This window comes from Camelus dromedarius, chromosome 34 (genome assembly GCF_036321535.1).
Source record: "Camelus dromedarius isolate mCamDro1 chromosome 34, mCamDro1.pat, whole genome shotgun sequence".
Classification (NCBI taxonomy): domain Eukaryota; kingdom Metazoa; phylum Chordata; class Mammalia; order Artiodactyla; family Camelidae; genus Camelus; species Camelus dromedarius.
The window spans coordinates 16,479,657-16,505,609 of record NC_087469.1 but is presented as its reverse complement, the minus strand read 5'-3'; the positions used below and the strand labels follow the sequence as shown (position 1 = coordinate 16,505,609).

General features: G+C 46.8%; 1 protein-coding gene across 2 annotated transcripts in view; it reads left to right on the top strand.

Moving 5' to 3' along the window:
- ETS1 (ETS proto-oncogene 1, transcription factor) overlaps window positions 1-25,953 on the top strand; it is a 121,986-nt gene that overhangs the window by 23,970 nt on the left and 72,063 nt on the right. For both annotated transcript variants that reach the window (XM_010986269.3, XM_031443392.2), the window contains exon 3: window positions 2,367-2,511. In XM_010986269.3, coding sequence (XP_010984571.1) covers window positions 2,367-2,511 — 145 coding nt within the window. The remainder of the gene's footprint in view (window positions 1-2,366; window positions 2,512-25,953) is intronic.

The following is a 25,953-nucleotide window of genomic DNA, read 5'->3' as shown; positions in this document are numbered from 1 at the left end:
ATGATGTTCAGATACAAAATTTCCTGGCTCAAGACCCTATTCATACAACTCTGCTACTTGGCACTGAATTTTGAGAAAGACTCCAGAGAAATATAAAAAGATGGGGGTCAACACAGAGAGCCCACAGCTAGTCTGGGAAATGTGCTTCCAGTTGATTCTGTTGCAAGGGACTGTTGAAGACCTGCTTATCCTTGGGGATTTGAAGGAAAACCTTAATGTAGTTGCCTCAGGAGCTCACAATATTAAAACACAATGTTAGCAAAAAGGTTTAAAGTCAGAATTAAGGACATGCTTTCTGACGGAAGCGCAGTGGTGTTCTTGCTGGCGGATTCCCTAAATCCTGGTCCCAAACACAAGTGGCAGAAGTGCCATCGCTCCATTTATATTCCTGTGGCTCTCACCAGGGCCGTCCAGTTGCAGAAGCCAAGGACATTAGCCTTTGATACACAACAACTCGATGTGACTCTGTTCAGTCCCAAGGATGTAATTCCTTTCTGAGTACCTTTAACTCACTTGACAGAGGATCAGCCCCTGAGTAAACGTCATCCAGCCCTGGTTTGGATGATTTTATGAATACTATGAAAAATGCCATTCCAATGAGTATGCACAAAACCTCGTTTTTAAAAACAACTTTTTTTTTTATTGAAGTGCAGTTGATTTACAATGTGAGTTTCAGGTGTAGAGCAAAGAGATTCAGTTATACATATACACACATACATATTTTTTCTTTTCAGATTCTTTCCCATTTTATATGTTATAACATATAATAATATATAAACCTCTTTTTATATTTTGGATTTGATTGGCATTTTTCTCCGTGCCAATGTACTCTCTTCTGTTACTTTTACTGAGCTTAAGCAAATGGACAATTGCAAAATGGAGACAAGTGCTGACAGCGAGTGACGGACTCTAACGTAACATTGCTGCGTTCTTGCCCTGCAGCTCCCGGGGAGAGAGAAGGTTGGAGGTTCCCCATTTAGAGGCTCTTACTGGGGTTGGCAAGCTACTTTTTAGGAGTGAGAATTTCGCCTGAGCAGTTACATTTATTAATTAACCCCTTAACATCAAAAGCTCTAGTCACATTAGATTCTAGCAAAGTTCCGTTTTCTCAGTTGGGGGTTTTTATGGAGGTGAAGGGGCCATAACAGAAGAGAGAAAGAATTAAAAAAGAAAGCTGAGGATGGGCCAGTGTGCATCAGATTGCTATTCTCAGGAAATTTCTTCCCATGAATTTGCTTCTTCTCCTTTTGTGTCTTAATGGTCAACCCTCTTGCCCAATCCCAGGAATGTTAATGCTCTCTTATATTAATACCTACCTTAGATTAGGCTGCACATACACTACTTATGACATGCATTTCATATAATACATAATTTTATTACATGCATATCATATTTTATTTTGCTTTATATGTAATTTTCTTACACATTTTATTTCATTCAATCCTCCCACCTTATAGGAAACATTATTCCCATTTTACAATTGAGTAAAGTGAGGTTTACTTAAAGGTACAGGCCCAGGTCCCCATCAGTAAGTGAGGGAGCCAAGATGTGAATCCATGTATACCTGGCTTCACAGAATTTGTTCTTAAACCCTGCAAACCATGCCTTCCCGCGTGGCATATCTGTCTTCCTTAGAGAGTACTGGGTGGAAAGTGTATTTTATGGATTTTATAAAACTGACAAGAGAGTTGCCCAAGTACCCAGATGTTGGGAAAAACTAAAACTTCCAATCTAGCAATCAGTATCATTAAAATCTATGCACACTGATGAACTGACAAATGAGTGATTTTTATTAGGTCATCCCATTTTTTGTTTTTCCTTTGGCATTTGTCACCTCTTGGTTCTGATATTATAATGTCTTTTAAGAATATCCTTTTCAGGGGAAGGGTAGAGCTCAGAGGTAGAGTGTGTGCTTAAGCATGCATAAGGTCCTGGGTTCTATCCTCAGTACCTCCATTAAAAAAAAAAACAAACCTAATTACCACTACCCCCAAAGAATAATCCTTTCATGAGGTTTTTACAGAGTAAGATTACATAAAAAAAGCAAAAGCCAGATTGGATAAAGGTGACCAAGATTTTACTTTGCTATTAACTATGGGTCCTTATTTGAAACTTAAAAAAAAAAAATCTTCAGATGCTTGAAGAAATGGATAAAAAGAATGTATATGTAGTCTAAATCAGAAACCCTTCTCACTCCCTGCATCTTTTTTTTTTTTTTTTTTTTTTTTTTGATGGATGGATTGACTAGTAGTTGGTCCTATGCTGTGTCCTCTGTGGATAATTCCTACTTATACGCGGATGGATGATATAAAGTTCCGGTTCCATTAGGGAATTTTAATATATTTCCCTTCCTTTCCTGGTCACAGAGGCAGGGGCCCATCAACTCTTATGAAGATCCTCGAATGGCCTGTGGTTTCCAGGCCGCTTACCACCTGCCGAGGGCGTGTTACCCCTTCTGGGACGAGACGGCCACTCAAGAAGTGCCCACCGGTCTCGAACACTGCAGCTCAGGTAGGAACACACGCAGAGGCTGCGATGGAGGATGGGGGCGAAGGGCAGTGGAAGCTGGCTGAGGGCTGCCTCCTCTGGCTCGTGTGGGTACCAGTTGCTATTGTTCTGGGATGGAAAGTCCTGGGCCTTCTCCACCCAATCATTCTGAGTGACTTTCTTCTCCAGTGATGGGCAGACCAAGCTCTAGGAAAGGGCCCAAGCGAGGTTGCTTTAGGTCTTCATTTTGTAAAGAGTTCTGGTCACCGTGCGTGTCCTGAGCCTTTTAACCATTTCAGCCCGGCTGTGCACAAAGGGCCTGGAAGTTGTGCAGTCATGAGGTGTGAACCAGATGGACAGAAGGCATGTGGCCTTCTTTCAGAACATAACTTTCCTTTCTTCACCTTCTGTTTCCATCATCCTCTTCCTGTCTGCCCAGGCCCACCTGCTTCAGGCCTCTTTTTCCTCGTCCCCTTCATCTCCTCAACTCCTCTTCCCAGGAGCTCCTCTCCTCTCAGGATTCCCTTCCCTCCTGACTTGCGGGTCCAGTGCTGCCCTCTGCTGAACGGGAGTCATTCTCTGGAAAGGAGCGTCCTCTCTCCCGAGGACCTCGGAACCTCAAAGTCCCACCTCACCCCCATTCTGTTTCGCCAGAGCCACTGTGTTCCTCACAGATTCCACTAGTCTTTGCATACCTGCTCACCTGTTTCAGTTTATTTCTAATACAAAACGGAAAACCTGAGTTTAGAGATGCTGAAATGATTGATTCAGACATTAAGTTCAATTTTTCAAGAGACCAGGTTATGATACCATATCCAAGTGCCAATCAGCCAGTTAAAGTCTGTGTTTTATCCCAGGATGGATTTTCAGCATAAGACATTTCATTATTCTTAACATACTGAAAATGCGTACTTCGGAGGAAGTTCATGGGGGAAAGCCACTGGAAACTCACTTAAATGCAGGTTTTTGGTTCAGTATCTCTTTACCATACAAAGCTATACGGTAAACTAGTTTTATAATAATGCAGAAATAAAACAGACGTTTCCTTTCTCGCCCATGCTGTATCTTTCCCCGGAAACACGGAGCCGGGTGCTGCAGCTCTTGGTGGGGCTGGGAAGGCAGAGGGGCTGCTTTGTGGCTGTCCGTTCTTCTCCAGGGTCAACTCCCAAGTCCCGCATTGTCTTGACTCAGCAGCCCTTGATCTTGGGGGTATTCCTGGGGCTCTGCCCTGGGTTTAGATGTGATGACACTCGTCCTGTCATTTTCTGCTTGGTGTCTCAGTTCCCTCGAGCACACTCACCAATGTCTCGGCTGTCTGCCCATTTCACCAGGTGGCAGGGAGGGTTTTGTACCTGTTCAGAGGTTAGACTTAAGGACTTAAGATTGTAAGAGTTGAAAAGGTGATCTTTTAAAATTCCAAACCAAAAAAAAAAAAAAAAAGAGTTTATTTGTACAAGCAAAAGATCACAGTGGTTTCGCCTCCATCTGTATAATTCTTGAATCCTTCTGATGCCACTGGGCTTTTAAGTCTTAGATCCTCCGAGTGTGACTGGGATTAGAGCCACCTTGCATTGACACGTTCGGCTCTGGAAGGCGGGCCTGCTTGCTACCAGCTGACATCGTATTACATCTTATTGACACGTCTCAGTGCCAAGGTCATCTCCATGCTCGCCCAGAGCCTCAAGATCAGAATGTCTCATTCTCATGGCAAAAGGACATGGTCCTGCTCTTTCTTAGCTAAGAAGTCCATAAATTCCCAAGTGAGGATGATTTTTCATTGTCCTCCTTGTCAAGGGTCTCAGAGGTAAATGAGTTTTTATTTCAGGGCCAATGAGACAGAATCTGAAAAACTGCAGGATAAAACCATTTTAAAACGCAAGGACTTACCGTCGTGTGTTAGAGTCCTCTTTCCACAGTCCCCTTGCTCAAAAAGAAGGGGGTTGAGGTCACCCAGGCTGGTGGCTTTTGGGTAGAAAGGGAAGCTAAGGACACATGATAACCAGTCCTCAGATGACCTGGATTGTCACCAACTACGGCTCAGAAATGCTAGAAAACTTCCACGCAGGAGTGGTACTTTGGTGGCAGACATGATGTACATAGTCCCCTCCATCCCAGGCTTCTTCTGATGGAAATATTTGGCAAGAACCCTGAGCTTTCCCAGCCCTTCCTTTGCCTTTTGAGCTGTCCAGATGAAGGGGCTGCAACGATTATTTCTGGGCTGTGGTCCAGCCCTCCTCAGTGATGGGTATCCTTTGGCAGGAGATCTTGGGGTTACAGGGAAGGAAGATGAAGACATGAACCAATCAATGATTTCTCCAGCTGCTGTGCATTTCCTTGGAGATGTGTTGAGTAAGAAGAAAGAGAGAAAAAAAAAAGACTCTCCACTTTTTTTTCATCTTTTACTCTATTTATAACTTCAGTTTCCTCCCCGACCTCAGTCTCCCAGCCACTCCCCACCCCTGCTTCCATCTCACGTTCTTGTTCTCAGAAGGGATAAAGGCACTCTTTTCCAAGGATCACACATCTGTCAGTGACTGAAACACCCAGCAGGAGGGGCCACTGAGGACAGATTCGGTCCCTTCATCTGAATGTTGTTCCTATTCATGAAGAGGCAGAGGCTGGAAGGAGGAGGGGCTGGAGGGAGGGGGAAGAGAAAATTGAGGGGAGAGAAAATGTGAATGGGGCAGAGACTTACCAGGCGAGGGGGACAGAATACTCAGTCCTCAGGACCAACGAGAATTAATTGGATGGGATAGCTGGTCAAAGGGGTTCTGAGGAAGAAAGAAGACGTGTGTGGAAATGGACAGAAAATAAAAATGGGTCTTAGTAGAGAGATGGAGAACACTGGGAAGAGAGAACTAGAGATGAATGGAAGGGAAAAGAAGGGGAGGGGAAGATGATATGAAAGAGAAAAAGAGATGAATCTGAGGACATTAACTAGCCAGCTAAAAAGGGAAGCCGCATTTGCATGCAATTGCCCGCGCAGCTGTACATCTCTCCGTGACAATCTTGCAGTCATCATTTTCTTTCATTTCTACCTCCTCCTCTCGTTCGCCCCCCCCCCATCAGCCTGGAGCCATTAGCGAGAGCCAATGGGGATGGGGAGTGGCGTTCCGCATGAATGAATGGGACTTTCTGTCTTAGTCTCTCCACAGCATCCCTCTGTAGGGGAGACTTGTGAATCAATGGAGGCCCTTACACAAGACAAGGCTAAAATGTCTGCTGCTGTTTATAGTCTGGCTGGAGTGGAGCCCACTGGCCCTGCCTCCCCTCTGTTCCCTTCTTCTATTCTGCCCCCAAACCTCAGCCCTTTCTCTCAATCATCATAGCAAGAAGCGCTTAAAAAAAAGTCAGTCTCCTGCACCTTGTCTCTAAGAACTCACCAGCGTTTCACAGCCATTAACCATCATGACCAGTTCCCACCCACCGCTCCGTTGGGGGGATGGAGTAGATGGCACACTATTTTCAGACAAAGGCAGTGAGCTCGGAGTGGTGCCCAGACCCCACTGGAGTCATGCAATGCCTGTTTTCCACTGGGAACTAGAAAAGTGACATCAGAGACCCAACTGAGCATGCAGGCCTCGTGACCGCCGTCCGTCCCATCAACTGAGAGTTGTCCATATTTGATGTTTGTCTCATATGATGATCACGAATGACAACCGTGTATATCAGAAAACATGACACTTAGTTGGCACCCTTACAGGGTGATTTACTATCACTATTTTTTATTTCATGGATGGATTTGTCTTGAATCAGCTGAACTTACAGAGGTGGTGTTTTGACCAAAGTTCACTTTTGCAAAATAGCTGCTTAGAGCTGGAAAGCAGTCTGCGGCTACAGAACGCAGGAAACCCGGCTCACCGACTTACTGTGGTCCTTGATTTGAGAAGCAAGACGATACTTTTCTTTTTGTCTTGTGCAATGTAATTTGGAACGTTCTTGGTCATGGATCAGAGTAAAACCCTCATCTGCCCACATTCACAGCTTCCCCTTCGCTTCTCACACTTTGGGCGAGCGGGGAGTCTAGTGGTGGAAAATCCAGACTCTGGCACCATCAGCTCTTCCTAACTGTATTCCCTTAAGCAATTGACTTTATCTCTGGACTTCAGTTTCCTTAGCTAAACCAGTGTTTTCAAAGTATTTCAGAATCCCCTGGAGGGCTTGTTAAAAGGCAGGTTGGGGGCATTCTAGCCCCAGGTTTTCTGATTCAGTGAGTCTAGAGTTAAGCTCAGTATTTGCATTTCTCACCAGGTTCTCAGGTGGTGCTGCTGCCGGCCTGAAGACCACACTTTGAGAACCACTAAGTTAATGTATGTAAAGCGTAGAGCGGTGCTGTCACTTAGCAAGGATAATGTGGACGTTGCTAACTCGTGGTCCTGAAGTGCCTGAGAGTCCAAAAATGTCTGGGTATCATTGAGTCAGAAAGCAACCCATTGATTGGTTGAACACCTTTGGTGGCCCCAGCCACGTACTGGAACCTGAGAAGCCGCAAGATGTGTAGAGAAAGGGGAAGACTTGTTCCTTGTCTCCAGGCAGCTTCTATTCAGGTGTGTGTGAGAAAGCACCTTTACGTGATAAGAAGAAATGGCTCCTAGATGAAATATCACACTTCTTTATGAGCTAAAGGTTGCCCACGAAGTATGTGACTTTGGATCTCGTGACAGGATTTAAAATGTCTAAAATAAATTTACTAGTGGTTGAATGAAAGAATGTCCTGCCCACAGAAACTTGGGGAGTTCAGATGGGAGGCGTACAGAGGGTCCGAGTTCACGGTCTCTCCTGGGGCTTTCTCAGACTGCCAGGCGGCTGGGAGACATCAAACCTGGGCCATTGTTTGGAAACTGCGATCTACAACCAGGTGGGAAGTTTCAGCAGGAAAAACAGACGCCTCCAACTTGGCTTTTAAGTGCAGAGAACGTGGAGGGAATGCCAGAGAGACTTGTTACATGGAGATTCACCTTGCTCGGAGATGTTTATTCTAACAGCCCTGTTCTCTCAGCTGACCATTTCAGATGGCCCCTTTTTAAAAAGTGGTGGGTTTTGTTTTGTGTTGTTTTGTTTTTAAAGCAAATGGTCTTTTTAACTCTATCTCCTGCACCGATCTGTTCTTTCCACATCCAGGGTATGTTTTTCTTTTCTAAAGGACCTGTTCCAGGTTCTTTGTTCTTGAAAACAGTTCTGATCCTGTGTGTGTGTGTGTGTGTGTGTGTGTGTGTGTGTTTGTGCGCGCGCGCGCGCGTGTGCGTGTGTGTTTCTGTGATGGTATGTGGACTACTCCTCTCAGGGAAAATTTCGACCCTCTCAGAATCTGACTCGGTAGATGTGGTGCTTGGAAGGCGACGCTGTCACCCTGTCTCAGATTTTAGCCTTTCATGGAAGCTACAGTTGGATCCCGGCTGCCAGGACAAGCTGCTTCCAGGGGACAGCACTGATGGAAGCTCTATGCAAGAAACCCTCTCTCCGCCTGCATCCCATCCCCGAGAGGACGAAAGATTGCAAGGATGAAAGGCTAGGGGAGACAGCAGCAGGTCTGGTAGTGCCTTACGAAGAGATCCATGTGCAAAAGCTCTCCGACAGCCTTGCTCTATCATTCTGTTCTTCTGATAATGAGATTTCTACAAATGCCTGCCTGCCCCTCTTCTCCATAAGTAAAGGACACCTCTCTGGCTATGGACTGAATTCGCTCCTATCGGCCAATGTGACATCGCCCCATCCATCCTGTTCCCCACTCCCCCTCCCCCCACCACCCCACCAGCTTGGTAGCTTTCCAGCCCGAGCTACATCTTTCAGATGGCAGTAACTTGCAGTATATGTTTCTGAGTACAAGCTGGAAAGTACTGGGTCCAAGCGAAGGGTTTAGGGGGTGTGGCTGGAAGAGGAAGAACTCACCCCGGGTCTTGTCCTGCCACCTTTAACAGGAGGGACAGTTACACTTATTTCAGAGTTCTTGTGCTTTTAAAGGGGGTGACATACTTCAACAGTCCTGATAGCAGGTGATGCTACTTTTTCCTTTCAGTGGGATTTGAGCTGTGAATTTAAGGGACCCAAAGAAAGCTGGTGTCCCACCCTTATCTCTTGAGTCTCGCCCAGGCTCATCCCGCCCCAGGCTAACTTTCTGCCGCCTGCCAGCCTCTCCCTGCCTTGTGCCCCACTCTGCCAGTGACAGGAGAAGGGAGCCCGGTGGGGACCAGAAAGAGAAGCTGCGGGTTAGAGACCCGCGCCTCTGTCCCGAGTGACTGGCAGCCCCGGGCAGGCAGGGTGGTGCAGGCCTTCCCAAACGTAAGTCGCTCCCGCAGCTCCTCGGGAGGGAAGGCAGCCTCGTGGGAGGCATGAGGCCGCGCGGAGCGAGGGACGAGGGGGATGCAAGCCCTCTGTCGGCCGTGCTCCGCCTGCTGCCTCTCAGAAATCCTAGGAAGTAACGCCATCGCGCTGGGAGTCCCAGGGGCCTGGGGAGAAAAAAGTTCTCTTAACTTTTTCAAACCACAAATATTTGGTCCGAGTTGGGAAAAGGTCCCTGGGGCACAGCTCTGATTTGATTCAAGCAGTCTGACCCCCTCTTCGGGAACTTGGCGCGGGGAGCGGGGGGCTGGGGGCCGTGCCGGCCGCCTGGCGTCGGCCCGGGCTGTGCCGCCCGGGGGGATGGAGCCCCCGGGTAGGTGACGGTGCGGGGCTGGAGTCCGGGGCCGGGGCGGGGGCGGGGGCGGGGGCTGGGGGGGGGGGAGATGCGCGGGGCCAGCCTGTTGTTCTCAGCGTCTGTGCGCGGAGAGACTCTTACTCTCTCCAGATGTTCGCTGTGTTTATAGCTGCCGAAGCAGGAGACCCAGCTCCCTCATTAATAAGTTTCTTTCCTGCGCTGCGGCCAGGGGTCCCAGCCCGAGCCTGCAGCTGGGAAAGGCGCGGTGGGGGAGGGACGAGGGGAGGGAGGCGTCTGCACCCCCCCCCCGCCTCCGCGTCCCTAACCCCCACCCCGCCTTCCTCCTCTGCAATCCTCCCAAAATACACGAGCACACAAAAAGAAAAACACCAGCAGATTTTTTATTTCAGAGAGTAAACACTTGGGCCGTGGGGGTCTGGAGGTTATGGGAAAAGAGGAAACCATCAGGCTAATCAGGCCGGCACACACTTCCCCTGCTGAAATAAAACAGAAATCATTGCTCCGCAGGCCGGCGGGTTAACCCCGGCGCTGCCAGCGAGGCGGGCGGAGGCCCAGCCCGCCCGGAGGGACGGAGGGACGGAGGGAGGGCGGGCGTCCTGGAGGACCAGCTGGAAGATCCTGGTTCAGGCTGGGAGGGGAGGGGAGGGGAGGGGAGGGGGGCGGAGGGGAGCGGACGCCTGGCCTGACTGCCTTCCATGCCGTCGGGTTCTGTCGTGGGTGGCACATCTGCCCTGGGCTGGGCTTGAGAAAGAGGCGGTTGGAACAGAAGAGATTCTGGGCTTAGATTCAGTTTTGCAAGAGGCCGCGGGAGTTCTAGATGGGGTGGGAGATAGAGGTGGGAAGGGGCTACCGCTCTGCGCGGGGCTCACGTGGGCGTTGGGACTGGTCAGAAACGAGCCAGGGAGTTGATGAGACCACGGGTGGTGATGAAGTCTGGGCCAGAGTTGTAGCCCTGCCGCCTGCCAGCTCTGGGACGGTGGCCACATCGCTGACCCCATCGGAGCCTCCGTTTCCTCATGTGTAATAGAACAGTGCCTACGTCACAGAACCGTGGTGAGGGACAGAGCGCCATGCTGAGTGCACAAATGGGAAACGCCAAAGCATGGCTCTCAGTCCCTGATTTCACACATACTTTAAACGGATCAGGCTCCTCTCTCCCTCCTGCCTTCCTCCTTTCCATCCATCCTTCCTCCCTTCCTCCCTCCCTTCCTCCCTTCCTTTCCCTATTAAATGCCTTCACCTTCCATCTTCCCTCACTTGCCCCCTGCTGCCTGTCTGGAGATCATAAATATCTCACGGGCCAGAGGTCATGGGTCAAACATGAGACCTAATCGCACTCTGAGAGGAATGACCTTCCCGCTGGCTAGAGGGCATTCTTTGGCTCTCTCGGAGGCTACCAGCGTGAGAGGCCCTGTCCCTATATCCCGTGCTGGCCAGTGGCCCACCCCCTCCCCCATTCCACTCCACTGGTTTAAGAAAACAGACCTTTGGAACCTCTGTGCATCCTCACAGTTGGCATTGACAAACCCCCAAAACAAAGCGAACCACTCCTGAAGCTGTCGCACCGTCCTTCCTGTCCCTCCTCAGACTGGTAGAACCAGGGCTCCAGTTGCCTTTGCAATTGTCGCTTGATTTCCTACCTGCTTTGTACATGCTTTTTATCAACACTGACAACTTTCCGCCGGGTCCGAGGCCTGCAGAGTCTCACAGAACAGGGGCGCTTAGGGTGGATGAGTTTCAGAAATGTGGGGCCCCTCTGAAATGGTGTGCAAGGATTCTTCTCAGGGTCTGTAGCTTTCCTCTGGTTCTTGGAGTGGTCTGAGACCCCCAGGAAGTTAGGAACTACTGCCCAAGGGAAAGGTGCCTGTGCCCCCCCGCAGCACCTGGCGTGTTGTAGTAGCGAGGACACCGAGCGCGTTTTGTTGAGCTGGATTGAGTTCATCCGTAAACTTCCTTCTTACCAGTCCCTTCTCACCACTCTGGTCAGTCCCAAGAGATCATTTAAATCTGGAAACTTTCTATCCCATTGCCTCTGAGGCACTGGGCATTGACGCCTTGCCTGAAATCCAGCCACATCACTCCTGTTTCCCTTTCAACGTCTCCTTTTATTTCATGCTCCTCAGAATGATCTCTCCAAAGGCCCGTGAAGGGTAGGGACCTTGGTCTCTACTGGGAGCTGGAGGTCGGATGGGGCAGAGCACTTGGGGCCATTGCAGAGCATCCTGGGAGCATCACACTGTGATCTGCTTCTCAGGGACTCTCCAGTGAGTGACAGATTTTCCCAGCATCACTATCTCCTGTAGCGGAGAAAACTGCATGGCAAGAACAGTGCCTCTGAAAGGAGCAGAGATCCAGAGCCAATGTCCCTTCCCACAGCATCTGCAGAAACCACCACAGCACACAGAGATGCTTTACTCCCCCGGCCACTGCCTCTGACACTTGCCATCCTGTGAATTCATAGCCCTCATTTCTGTTCTTTGGCTTTTCTTGGAACTATTGGCTGTTGTATCCGCTGCCATAGACTTAACTCAGACAAGTGGAGACCATTTTCAGAAGTCTCAAACGGGCATGTGGGATGACCCCACCCTGGGTCAGCTACTCGGAGCTGCCCTGTGACATCTCAGCGTTTCCTCCTTGGGTCGGTACAGATGGACATTCTTAACTGCGCAGGGCTGATGGCCTGCATCCGTTCATAGGCTGAATATTGAACTGTATAATGAAGGGGGCTGAAATGCCTGTGGCCTGTTCCTGGACTGTAAAGACTGCAAGCAGCAGAAGGGGGTTGTGCTCCCTTCAACCAGACCCGAAGGTTTCAGACATTTCACCAGCACTTTGTGCTTTGAAAAATTTTAGTTTAGATTTCCTGGACAACAAAAGCAGCCCACCACCGCGCAGAGTTTGGCTGCTGTCTAGTGGCACCGCTTTTTTTGTTTTCAACATGGTTCAGATCCCTCCGGATTTTCACTTAGGTATCTGTGCGGATCTCTCTTTCTCGTTGCTTCTCTACAGATCAATTAAAAAATTAGAATATAGAGTACAAATAGTTCATATCCCATTCTTCTTCAATTTTGAGTAATCTTATTAGGGAAAGCCCAGGAGAAGCCCCGCCTTCTTTCTAGAACAACTTGAGGGGTAGAGAGATTGCTATCCATTCAGTACACGTGTGGTCTCTTGACTTTTACAATGTTCCTAGGAGGGTGATCTTAATCCCATTTTACAGATGAGATGAATGAGGCTCAGAGAGGTGAAGTTACTTCCCCCAATGAGCCTACAATTCTGGGAGGTGGGGAGTTGTTACCCTGGGATCTTCCTCCAAGTGCATGCTCTTAACCCTTAAACAGACTTCACTGCCCAAACATTTTTTTGAGTCTCCTTTTTTTAAGTCGCCTCAACCCTGGTGGTTGATGTCCACCCTGTAGGATAAAATACAAGCTTTCCTAGTCTTCCCACAGACTAGAGACCCCTACACACTTTGCGGAGGTGAAATAGGGAAAACGAGCCTCTGAGGTCTACCTTTGGGACTTTCTCCCTGGTTTCTTTCGGTCCAACACTGCTGACTTAGGGGCATGAAGGAGCCGGGCCATTTGTGAAGCTGCGGTGGAGAACAGTCTCCTTCGCTGGCTGCCGTCCACTCAGGGTCTCTCGTATCCTCACCGTCCTAAGCATCAGTCGCCCTCCCTAGCCCCCTTAATCCTCCTCCACCAGCCTGCTCTGTGAGCAGCCAGAGTCGCTGAGCAAGACTAAACCCTAGGAAGTTTCTGAAAGGTTATACCCTTGAAACGCTCCGCAGTGTAGACAGCACGTGCTGAAGTTTACACAGACTCCTCAGACCTCTGAATAGAGGGACTAATTGTGGGGAAGCGGCTTTTCAGCACGCAGGACGGGCTGCTCTCTGTGGGTTCTACTATCAAAAGGCTTTTAAAAGTGCAGTGTAGCCATTGTTGAATATTTCACAATGAATTAAATACCATTTCTCTCCTCACAGCTGTTCCATGTGAGGGAGTGGAGAGTGCTTTTCTTTCTTTCTTTTTTTTTTCCTGGCAGAAGACATCTGCTGTATAGACCTAAGCACTGGGGGAGTGAGATTATTTGTGTTCGAATTCTTTAGGAAACGCATTTCTTTATTTGAAACTCAGTGCGATGCAGGGCTGCTGCTCAGGTCACTGGCGAGGGCGAGCCTCGGAGAACGAAGGGACTGCAAGGTCTCTGAGCCGAACTGGGAAAGGCAGGGACATTCATCTGCATCTCCCCAGGGCCTCCTGCATCTCCCAGCCCTACGGACTGGGCTCTGGAGGAGGGAAATTCCGTCGATTTTTTTTAGTAACAATTAATCACTTTTCCATCTGCCCTTTCAAAATTCCTTCCTGGTCTCACAAGTTTTTAATGGCACTGAAGGGACGCTTGTTTTGCTCACAACCTATTTTTATATCAAAGAGCATTTAAGAAACGTAAATTGTAGAAGACACAAGGCAAACAGCTTTCTGGTAACACTGAGGTCGGTTTCCACAATCAGGGCACATCTGACCTTGCTGGTGCTAGAGCAGTAAGTGCCCTGCTGGGCGTCCACCGCATCTTCCCTCGCCTGAGGTTCCTCTCCTCTTCAAGTGTTTCATTGCCTTCCATAGAAATTGAGCTTCAGGTAAGCAGTGAGCTGGAACTAAGTATAAAATCAATTACGATTAAATAGTGTAGCCTTAACTCTTTTTAAAGTATCATTGGGGAGTTACCGGCTATTCTTTAGATCCATTGACTACCAAGGGGGAAAAAAAAACAGGAAAAATATGGGGCAATGAGGGATTTAGATTAGCCATGGTGAAATTTAACTCTGAAATCCGTTATTAAAGGAGTTTGCAAACTGGCTCTCCCCTCAAATATCTTTCGGGATATTTCAGAAGTAGTCTTAAGTCATTTTAAAAATTATCTTTCTGCTTCTATCACATAAGACAAAAATGTCCAACCCTTTTAAGAGAACTTCAAGGGGATGTTTCAGGATGCTGCCAAGTGGGAAAGGGCAGGTCGGGTAGGAAAGAAAGCTGTTGACTTCAAGATTAATCTTCATTTCTGCTTCAGTGACTGAGGCACAGAGGGGACTCAGGCTAGGCACGCGGGTACCAGAACTCAGCCAGCAAGATTTGGGGCAAAGGACAGAAAGTTTGAAATGTAATTCTGAATTTCTCCCTTTGCAATCATTTAGTCTTTTTACTTCCTTTATTTCCCAGTGTCTATGGCAGGGTGGCGAGGTGGAAATTTGTCATTTTTCCTGCCCTCTAACAGAAGGGAAAGATCTGCTGGAAAGACAAGAGAGTATGTTATTTTGGTGGCTTTAAAACACATAATCTTTTCCCTCTTCCTGGCTGAGTACTAGTCCTTCTCCACATGTGTGTATGCCATGTTTTGTTTATTTTTGGGGTAATAATGACTATCAAGATAATATATCTCTTTAAAGAAAATTTGTCAGTTAAGGAATAGTTAGGGGAGAAAGGCAGTTTGTTTTCGTCACTCATAGTTGGCACGTGGACGTCTCTCCTCTGGGTACTTTTCTATGACTGTTTCACCCATATGTCACACAGATGTCTCAGAGTTACCCCCGCGCCCATCTCTCACTGTCCGGCCTCTGCAGGAAAGCTGTCTTTACCCTCTGCCCTAATGTCCCAGCCTCCACCAGCCACCAGGCTGGAAAATCGGCAGTATTGTCTCTCCTTTGTGCTGGAATTCTTGCACTGGTCAAGTCTTTTTTTGTTTGCAAGTGGCAGAAACCTGCTAATTAAACAACTAACTTCATTTTAAGAGGGGATTTATTGACTTACAGAACTGAGAAGTCCAGTAGAAGAGCCAGCCTGGGGATCTTTAGGAAATCAAATAATCTTATCAATTCCTTCTTTTCTTCTCCCCTCCCCCTCCCTCACTGCCCCTCCCCCTCCCCCTCCCCTTCCTTCTCCTCCTCTCTGTAGCTCAGCTCTTTGCTTTAGCAGAAGGAAGGTGGGAGGGGTCCTGTACTGGAAGAAGGGGAGAAACTCTAGGGAGATAAAAGTAGCAGAAGTCCTCTATGTCCTCATATTTAGGTGCTCACAAGTCTGCAACTTTATCTTCTAAGTAGCTCCTGAATTCATCCCGTCTTCTCTATCACTATTGCCAGTTCCTTGGTCCAGGCCCCGGTGTCGGTGTCGGTGTGGGTGCGCACCTGTATTGTAGAGGTTATCGCACTGCGTTGCAGTCACTGATTTGTGTCTTCCCTGTTAGTCAATGCGCACCTTGAGGGTAGGACCATGTCTCAGCACCTGGCAGGGTGCCGGAACTCTCAAAGGCACCCTGTTCAATAGCCCAGGGCTGTGAAATTCATCTCTCAGACTGATTGTGAAAACTACCCAGGATTTTAAAATCAATTAAGTCTCTAAATTAAAAAAACAGCAAAACCCCCAAAACCTTTCCTTCAAAACAAGATCCAAAGATTGTTCCAGAAGGCTCTTTGTGTTCTGGCTCCTCTCCTGCTAAGACCAAGGGACGTTTCCCCATTTGCTCTGTGTCCCCTTCACCTAGCCCAGTACTTGCCGTGGAGCAGAGGATGTGATCAGCATCTGTGTCCTGGTCGCCCAAAGCCATCACAGCTAGTGATGGGGTGGCTGGTGGCTTGGTCCTCAGCTGGATCAGAGATAATTCAAGGTTTTTGGCTTAGGGTCTTGGTGACCTTGGTTAGAGCCCTTTTGTTCTGTCCCTCATCAATCAGCAGATTTATGGAGCGTGAGATGTAGGGTGGCACACTTGTCCTGAAGGAGCACCAGCATGACGGTGATGGGGAGCTGAGGCAGACGTAGCGACTCGGGGCAGCCGGGTGAGCCCCAGGGGAGCGGGGATGACAAGGACAATATTTCTGCTGCAGATTCCCCTTAAGGGGAGACCGACACAGCCGGGGTTCCCTAAGGCCTCTTTCCAAGTTGCGTGAAAGTGAAGGTGGGGGGAGTTCGCCTTGAAGATCATCCCTTTGTCCAAACTTGGTCAGCAGAACGAGGACCGAGCGTTTGATTTGCAAAGGGGCTGTTTTACTGATGTTTAGAATAGTGGCCCCTCTTGTTCTGCTTTATGTATCCTGGTTCTTGTTTGTCTTTCTTGCTTTCCCCCGTGCTGGTTTTCACCTCCCCCAGCCCTGAGTTTCTGCCTCCAGAGATGAGTTTACCCCCAGCTCATGCCCCACAACCTGAGTGAAACGTTCCATTCCCTGGTCCGTCGCTGCTCACTTCATTAGTGTTGCTGCTGTTTATAAAGCCTGGAGATAATATTTTTAGGTTCCATTTGGAGTTTCCCGGGCAGCCGCTCTTTAAGCCACTTAGGAAGTTTAGAAAAGAAGGTCACGGAAATGTGAGATGTTTTCCCACTGAACTTCGGATAAGCACATGGTCTTGGGATGATGTTCACAGACTCCACTGGGCAGACTTTGCTGGATGATTGGAAATTCTTTCTCTCTTTTATTTGTCTTGTTTCACCTCTGGAAAAGTAGAATTGCTTTTTTTTTTTAAAAAAACTTTATTGAAATAAGATCTATTGAGATATGATCCATATACTATACCATTTAACTCATTTAAAATGTACAATGTAAGGTTTTTAAATATATTTACAGTATTGCACAATCATCACCACAATTTAATTCTAGAACATTTTTGTCCCTCCTGAAAGAAATCTCATAGTCATCAGTAGTTGGTCCCACTCTACCTCATCCCTCCCGCCCCCACACCCCAGTAGCCACTGGTCTAATTTTGTCTTTGTAAACATGCCCATTCTGGACTCCTCCTATAAAAGGAGCCATATAACGTGCAAGCTTTTGCGACTGACATCTTCGACTATTTTCAAGGTCCATGCACGTAGCATGTATCAGTGCTTCATTTTTTTTTTAAGTCGCTGAATACTATTCTACTCTATGGACATGCCATGACTTATTTATCCACCATTTGATGGACCTTTGGGTTGTTTTCATTTTGTAGCTGCTATAAATAATCCTGCTACGAACTTGCATGTGTAAGTTTTTGTGTGAACATGGTTCCATTTCTCTTGGGTTTATACCTAGAGGTGGAATTGCTCGGTCATATGGAAACTATGTGTTTCACTGTTTGTGGAGCTGACCAACTGTTTTGCAAACTGGTTGCACCATTTTACATTCCCACCAGCGATGTACACGTGCTCCAATAACTACATAGCCTCACCTCTGCTTATTATTGTCTGTCTTTTTGAAAGCTCTCATTGCGGATGTGAAGGAGTATCTCATTGTAGTTTTGATTTGCGTTTGTTTCCTTAATGATAAATGATCTTGAGCATTTTTACATATGCTTATTAGCCATTGGTATATCTTTGGAGAAATGTCTATCCAAATCTTTGCCCATTTTTAAATTGGATTGTCTTTTTCCTATTAAATTCCAAGAGTTCTTTATATAGTCTGGACATAAGTTCTTTATCAGATATATATATATATATATATATGATTTGCATGTGTATATATGATTTGCAAATATTTTCTCCACTAATATGAGTTGTCTTTTTACTTTCTTGATGTTATATTTTCAGCGCCAAACTTTTTAGTTATGATTAGCCTAATTTATCTATTTTTTTGTTTTGTGGTGGTGGTGTCTGTGATCTTGGCGTCATATCTAAGAAATCATTGCTTAAGCCAAGGTTATGAAGATTTACTCTTAAGCTTTCTTGTAAGAGTTTTATTCTGTTAGCTTTTAGATTCAGATCTAGGATCACTTTGAGTTAATTTGTGTGCATAGTATGAAAAGGGGTCCATTTTTCCCTTTTGCATATGTATACCTAATTGTCCCAGCACCGTTTGCTGGAAGACTTCTTTTTTCTCACTGTCTTGGCATCTCATAAACAGATATTTTAAAAATACAAACCACCTACATTTATGAACTGTCTTCCTAATCTACGGCATAAATAATAATTTGTACTAAGTGGTTCTTTAACATTGCTCACTATGATAAATGAGTATTTTTTTTATTTACAGTGATCTTAGTGGGTTGAGAATATCTGAGTTCTAAGTCTACTTTGGAATGTGATTTTTTTTTTTAGCCTGAAAAATACCCCCAAATTGCCATTTGTTATTTCTTTTGAGCCAGTTACTGTCAAATATTTTACATTTATTATCTTATTTGAATCTTACCAAAGCATCCTGTGAGCTATTATTAGCCCCATGTCATAGATGAGGAAGCTGAGCTTTACATAGCTCAAGAAACTTGCCAGAAGTTACACCAGTAGTAAGTTATAGACCCCGAATTTCAGCTCAGATCAGCCTGACTCTGTAGCCTAGTATTAAACACCGTGCTGGGCCTCGAGCAATTGTGTGAAATGACAGTAAACAGAAATAGGCAACAGAAAGCAGCCATTATGTGTGCAGTTTGTGAAGAATGCAAAATCTGAAAACCTAGTTGTGCTAAACAGCTTATCAATTTCCTCGTCTCCGAACACCTTCCCCTTACTGCCTGTATTACAATTAAACCAAGACAAACATTTTATTTTAAAGTTACATCAGTGTATTTTAATTTCAAGAAGAAAAAAATTCAACAGACTTTTTAAGGAATAATGCATCATCATTTTATGAATTAATTCTGTAAATCTCGACTTAACACAAGTGTGTTTGCCAAGGCATTAATATTATTTCCTTTTCACCCTTTTTGTCTTATCTTTGATCAGTTTCAGAAAAGGTCACAAACAGTTGTCTGGGAAAACATCCCGAATTGACAGAGTTTAACCACACACAAGACTTCTAAAAACAACGTGTTCAATTTGGGTATCTTGAAGGAATAACCACTTTGACTCCAAGAGAAGCGGAAATGCCTCTCACGCTGGAGATGTCAATACACAGCATACCTGAAATCAGTCCTCCGCGTCCTCTCCCCCATCCCTGCTCTCTCTCTCTCTCTTCTTTCAGATGCTCACTTGAACTTTGGTGAAGAATCTGGGGTCCGTGACTTTACAGCAATGGCACATTTCCCAGAATGCACTGTTTGTGTATCTAAAATGCCAAGTTCTACTTGTCTTGGAGTCTCCACTGGAACCTGTTATTATAACATCCCAACATGCATATATAAATGGGGGGAAAACGCTATTAGAAATATGTGTTTAGTGACCAGCTGCTCTTATTTCTGTTTCCCCACATTTTCCTGCTGCAGCTGCAGGGATGTGGGAAGCAGAGGTTGAGGCTCTGAGCGCAGGAGTCTACTTCATGTCAGTTTCCCTCGCCCCTTGGCTCCCCTGGGACGGGAGCTGCCGCCTTCCTCCCCTCTCCCTTAATCCTGATTTCATTCCTCCTCGGGTTCATCCTTGAGCTCAGGCAGATGCATCCCTTGGGGTCCTCCTGTGCTCACCTCCCAGTGACAGCTTCACTTATTCCTCTTTTGGGTGGAGCTGTGTAGGAACGAATGCATTAATTCTCTTCTCCCCGCCACACCACGCCTCCCCTCCTTTCCCTCTAGACACACTTTCTTGGTAGGAAAATAATGACACAGATGGTTTGTGATACATAAGTGATAAAAGGTCTAATAAGAAACCCGACCAATGATGACAAGAGGCTTGGCAGGAGAAAACCAGATTTGCACATCTCTGAGTGGTAGGTGAGCATGCTTTGGGACATAGGAATAATCTGCAAGCGTTGTGCAAATGTGTGTCTTCAGTGTTTGGTCCAGCTGACTTGGACCGGAGTCACGCCTGCTTGGAGGGTCTCTGTGCCCTGGCCAGATGCGGCGTGCTGAGGGCTGGAGGGGCTTGTCCTCCTCCCTTTCTCAGAGATGATGTCAGATAATACTGATGGAGGTGACCTTCCAGGCTCTACGAGGTAAAACATTTCTGTTCTGTCAGTCAGAGGAAAGGAAGCATGCTTGCTCACGTTCTGTTCCGAGGTTTGGCACAAAAAGGATTCAAAGTGACCCCAGCTCTCCTAACTGCTCTTCGAAGGGATCCCATTTGTAGAATTACATGGCCAGCTTACCCTGAAGCCGCTGCTCAGACGATCTGCTAACTGGAAGGTACTGATGTGAACTATCAGCACCACTGCTCCTTACAGTCAGGTCCAAGCCCTTCCCGCTCCTAGTGAGAGGCTACTTGTGGGTCTTGAGTTGTCTATATTAGGCTTTTTAATATTGCTCAAAACCGCAATTGGATTTAGAAGGCAGCTATCTCTATCACATACGATGTATGCTATTTTCTAAGAAGCTAATGATATTGCGTTTGCCCGTGGCACTTCGTTCTCGCACCCACTGTCCTCAGGACAGTGCTCATCGTTACCGTGCACGTTGCTTCTCTTACGTTCCTACTCTTTGGTTAAAGAGCACTGACTGCGTGTATCTGCTATTTCTATGTGGTTAATGCTATGCATTCACACCTACATTCATTTCCATTCTTCTCTTTCCACCATGTTTTCTATTTATCTCTGTTGTGAACAGTTTATTTTCTGCCACATCGTTCATTTGACCTGCCCCTGATAAATTAACCGGTGTGATTTTTACGTGCTCAAGGCTCAACGGCTTCACGCCAGGTGGTACCTTCAGGAGAAAGGGCTACATAAAAATAGATCTGTTCATCTTCATTTATGATCTCACTTTCTACAGATCTTAGAGGTCTTGGATGAGTCTTCCTTAAGGCCAGGTCTGAGAATGGAGGCATTCTGTGGTAAAGGCAAGTAATAAAGAGGTTATTGCTAGCCAGAATCTAATTTTACAGCTTTCAATCCATTATGATCATTATAAAGTGGGCATTCCACTTTCGCAAGTGGGAGGTTTGCCAGAACAAAGTGACTGCCAAATGACTGGCAGTATTTCCTCCCTTCGTCTTAGGCTGGAGGTTATGCATTCTTTTTCTGATATGATTACTTACGGCTGCAAGATCATGGAATCCTCCTCTGTGTCTTTCTCAAACCTTGCTCTCTCTCTACATAAAAGGCACCCTCAAACGTTAGCAAGACACGTCCTTCTAGAAGTTGAGATTGTGATGGTAAAATAACAAAGGAAGAACTGACCCGAATGTCATCCTGTGTGGAAGTGAACTTATACAAGAACCATCAGGGAGCGACTTTTGTTACCAGGCTTTATGGCTTAGGGATGGGAATCATTCAATGACTTTGGCTGTTTTTTTTTTTTTTTTAATGTTTGGGGGTTTGGCAGAGTTCAGAATCTGTTTTGCCAAGTGCTTTATTTTTTTTTTTTAACTGCTAATTTTGAGGCCCATGAGTATTTCATGGGAAACTTAAATTGTATGTCGGATGACTTTATAATGTAGTCATCCACTCGTCTGTGCAGGACACCTAGGGAGATTGGTGAGTTCTTAAAAACACTTGGAAGGAAAGGATTGTATGGGCCAATGATTAAATGAGCTACAGGCCTCAAAAACTGAAGCTGGTGTGAAGAATTAAGCTCTAGAACTATCGAAGAGCCTTCAAAAATGGCTGGCCTGGTCTCCTTCCATTTGATTAGTGCAAGATTTTTGTATCTGAAAGGCGTGCATAGGTGCATGCATGTATACAGGATTGGACGATTTCAGATGGAGAGAAGCATGTCTTAAAATAATAATGCCCTTTTCCAAGCACACAGGGCCGTGTGCAGTGAAGCTGGAAGCAGGCCTGATGTTACCATCTCAGGTCACTTTTAATATCAAATGTTTTTTTTTTATTCATTCTCCATTTATTCATTATTTCATTCACTGATTCTCTTAGCTGTTCTTTCAACATTTATTAAGCATTTACTCTGTGACCACGTTGTAAGCTGGAAATTAAAATTTGAATAGAATATGGTTCCTGCCCTGGAAGGGCTGAGATGATCTGAAGCAAGGCAGTAAGTGTCCAGTCAGAAGCCTGCATGTGCTGACATGAAGGCAGCTTGTTGTGAGGGTGCAAAGGAGGAAGTGCTCAGTTTTATCCAGAAGATCCAGGAAACCCTCACGGGGGTGGGTGTGATGTTTGTTGCTGTTTCCTGACGGATGAGTGGGACAGGTGAACCAGGGTTTCCAGAAAGGGCAAGTCCTGTAAAAGTGCACAAAGTGATGAGGCACCAAGGCTTATTCAAAGGATTCCAGCAAGTCCAGGACTGTTGGAAAGCAGGCACCCTCTGGGGGAAGAGGGTAAAACAGGGCAGATAGATGGGTTATTTGGCTATGCTTGGATTCCATCTGCCATCAAGACTCTTTCAAGGCATTTCTTATCTCTGCATCATGTTGGGAAAAAAATGGGTTGAAATGTTCTCTGGTATCTCTGCTTTCCCGTATAGTACCTGTCCGAGAAGTTTGTGCTTCCGCTTCACGCAGGTCTTGAGGGAGGGCAGCCCGCACCGTCTTGGCTGCGTCTCCCCCAGGCTCCTTGACTTTCCTGGAGAGTCCCTCAGAAACGCTCCACTCCTGGGGTCGCAGCATCATTTTCAGACTGTGATGTGGGTGGATTCCCATCGAAATTTCCTGTGGTGACAGAAAGTTAGCCTTCCCAAATCATTTAATTTTTAAAATGATATAACCTTTGTCGATTCCTTTAAGCTGGAGATGACTCAAGTCTGGGCCATGAATGAATACGGAGCAAGAACCAGCCCGACGGTACCGACAAGGTGGCTTTTCAAAGGCCGCCCGTTGGTGACAGGGGAACGCAGGAGTGGAACATTAGCTTGTCTATCTCTCAGGCGCTTTGCAGGGGCCCCGGACAGGGCAACACTAATCAGGAGACCTGCATGGGAGAGAGGCGTGTTATTTAATTAGCCTTACAATGGGCTGACTTGAAGGCACGTGGTGGTTTTAATAGAGGGAGATAGATGTCCTTTTCTGCAGGGCTAATTGTTGGGAAAAAGCAGTGTCTTTGTTCAGGCCCAGCATGAGGGCTCTGATCTCTTGGAGCCTAGGGCTGCCCCTGCTTATAATTTTAGACAGAGCTATTCAAGGCTGCTCTGCAGAGAAAAGAAGAACAAGAACTGTATTGTGAATGCAGGATCCGTGCCCAAACCTCCTCAGAGTCACCAGGAAAAAAAAAGAGAGAGAGCGAGTGCGAGAGGACCCAGCCATGTGCATTTCAGTGCATTTCCCCATCATTTATTTGCTATGGTTGTCGGAAAGGGCAAAGCTACACTTTAATCAACTTGGAGCTGAGGTGGGGTGACTTAACTAAACACTATCCGAAATCCAATTAAGTCCACTTTCCCGATGATCTGGCATTAATCTTGCCAAATGGAGCAGGCAGCTAGTGAGGAGGCTCTGTGTGTTCCCCGCTGCCAGCCTTCGTGGCCAGATGCCAGGCAATTGGTAGTGCCAGAATACAAATTAGGTAGCGGATACCCCGAAATAGCAAAATCTGTGTTGCTGACTGGCGGTGGGAGGGGCACCGTGGGATACCTTCCTCAGGGTTCAACTGGTCAGCACGCCGAGTTGACGCAAGCAAGTGAAACACTTGGTCTGAATTCCAGGAGGCAAATCCAAGCTCGGAGGGGGTGCCCCGTGGGTCCTGTAACTCAAACACATGTGGACAGCACCTTCAGAGATGGTTAGAGGTTCAGGTTGACGGCACAAGTTAAGTTGTTGGAAAACTTCTGGTTGTCAGAAAAAGAGACGGCCAGGGAAAATGTAGGGGGGATAACACAGGAAAAGACTTGTGTGAAGTGAATGCAGTGGGGTCCTGTCTAAAGGTGGGGTGTCTGGGGAACGCCTTAAGCAGCAAGACCCAGGGTATGTGCTGGAGACGGTGTAAGATTCTGCTACGTTAGTGGCCAACTCAAAAGCCACACAGTGAGACCATTTGCTTGAGATCTTCTTTTGCTTAGTTGGTAGGAAATCACTGATTGAGTATCAAACCTACAACCCAGAGTGGGGAGAACCCAGGATGGGAAGGAGTCCCAGAGGATGAACATTCCTCTCTGTGTAACTAGTGTGTGACGTGGCTGTGACCGTATTTAGAACGTCCACGACAATGTTTCACGTCTGTGTAATGGAAATCAACCTCCTTTCATCCAAGGAGGCTGCTGTCCAGATCGGTGTAATTGGCACTCAGACTTAAAATGATCTTTATGATTATGTCATGATGTTAATGGGCCCACCATGTCCTAATCTCTTTGTGAGAACACTCTATACCACAGCTTGGATTAACTTCCGTGAACACTTTATGCTCACCAAACCCAAAGTCAAGAGTCTGATGTTTTAAATTAGTAATAGCAGCGGCGTGTTGCTGAGTGCTCGCTCTGTGTCAGACTCAGCGCAGAGGGCTTGGCCCACGGTCATTCCACCGTCGGATCGATTCTGTGGACTAGGCACTGTGGTTAGCCCCATTCTGCCCCATTCTACAGATGGGGAAACTGAGGCTTTCTGAGGCCAAGGGACTGACAGCTGGAAAGTGGCCAAGCTGACTCAGAGTCTTGTCTACCTGCTGCCAGGGCTTGTCCCCTCACCCAGCCTACCACACGGCCTCCTCTCCAGTATGTCAGAGTTTCAGTGCATTCCTTGTAGTGGGAAACCAAAGCCTGAGAGTTGATTTGGCAAAAACCTGTAGCTCTTTGTGTGGGTTACTGGGAAGCAGGAGCATTTATTTGGAATTGTCTCCTTACCTCCACGCCTCAGTTCAGTTCCATTCAATTAAAAAGAAATACTCTCCGAGAGAGAAAATACTAGCTCACGAGAAATGAGGGGTATATACATATGTGGACGCTGGGCCCTTCCCTGAGCTGGAATGGCTGTGGCCAGCCATCTGGTCTCTTTCGATGCTGTGGAATCCCCTGAAAGAAAAGTCTATAATCTTTCCGATTTCTTTAAAATTCTGACTATTATTTAGAATTTTTAATTCCTGGAAAGGGATTTCTCCTGGGGACCCACCACGAGAGAACCAACTGCCGTCTGCACTTTCCTCCCACAGTCTGTTGCCAGCTCCCCGTCCAGCTGGGCCCCCCCCCCCCCCCGCCCCAGCGGGTCCCTGGTGTGGCTTCCACCCAAGGCCTTTGTGTGATGAAGTCTTTCAAGATGGTCTCCCCGTCTGGGGAAAACACATGTTTCTGATCAATCTGATGAAACGCATTTCCATTAAGAAAGAACTTCTATGTCTTCCACTTTCCTCCTTCCCCACGTTACCTATCATTACCTGTCATTTCGAGCCCTGGACACTTGAAAATGCTTCCCGGCCTGACTGATTAAATGGCGCCTTCTCGCACGTCACACGTGTTGGATTTGCTTCTCTCCTCTTCACCAACGCGCAGGAAGAAAGGTTTTCATTGTACGGGAGCCAATCCAGATAGATGAGATGTGAGCTGGGGTCTGTTCCACCTCACGCGTCATCGCCGGGACCATCCCCTACATTCCTACTCCTTCGCCAGGGGTGATGCACCCCTTGGAGTCAGCCCAGCTGGCTTCTCGTAAATGAAAGAGGACTTCGTGTCTTTGGCCCTGAAGAACAGAGAGTTAAATGTGAGCTGCAGTCCCGGAGAAGTTGACATATCCCTTCTTGAGGCTGTTTCTCAAACTGTCAACCTTCGAGCAGTGGCATGTCTGGTGCTCAGTACCTGCTAAATTGGAATCATTACCCTAAATGCTCTAGTGTTGTTACAGATTTATTTTCCTGCACATTTGTGAAAGTCAGATTCTGTGCACATTTTAGGGGGACAGCACACAGACAAAAAGAGATTTGAAACAGCAGGGGACTTAGAAAGTGCTCTGCATTCCACTCCCTCTAGTCCAAAGTGACTGGCAAAGGGAGGAATTGTATTAATTCATTATGATGCTGTAAAATGTTGTGTGGTGAAGGATGCTGAAGTTAAGGTAGGAATAGATGCCTGAGTGAGACATTTGTGGATGACGGCTTCAGAGAATGTTGTATTTCCTGG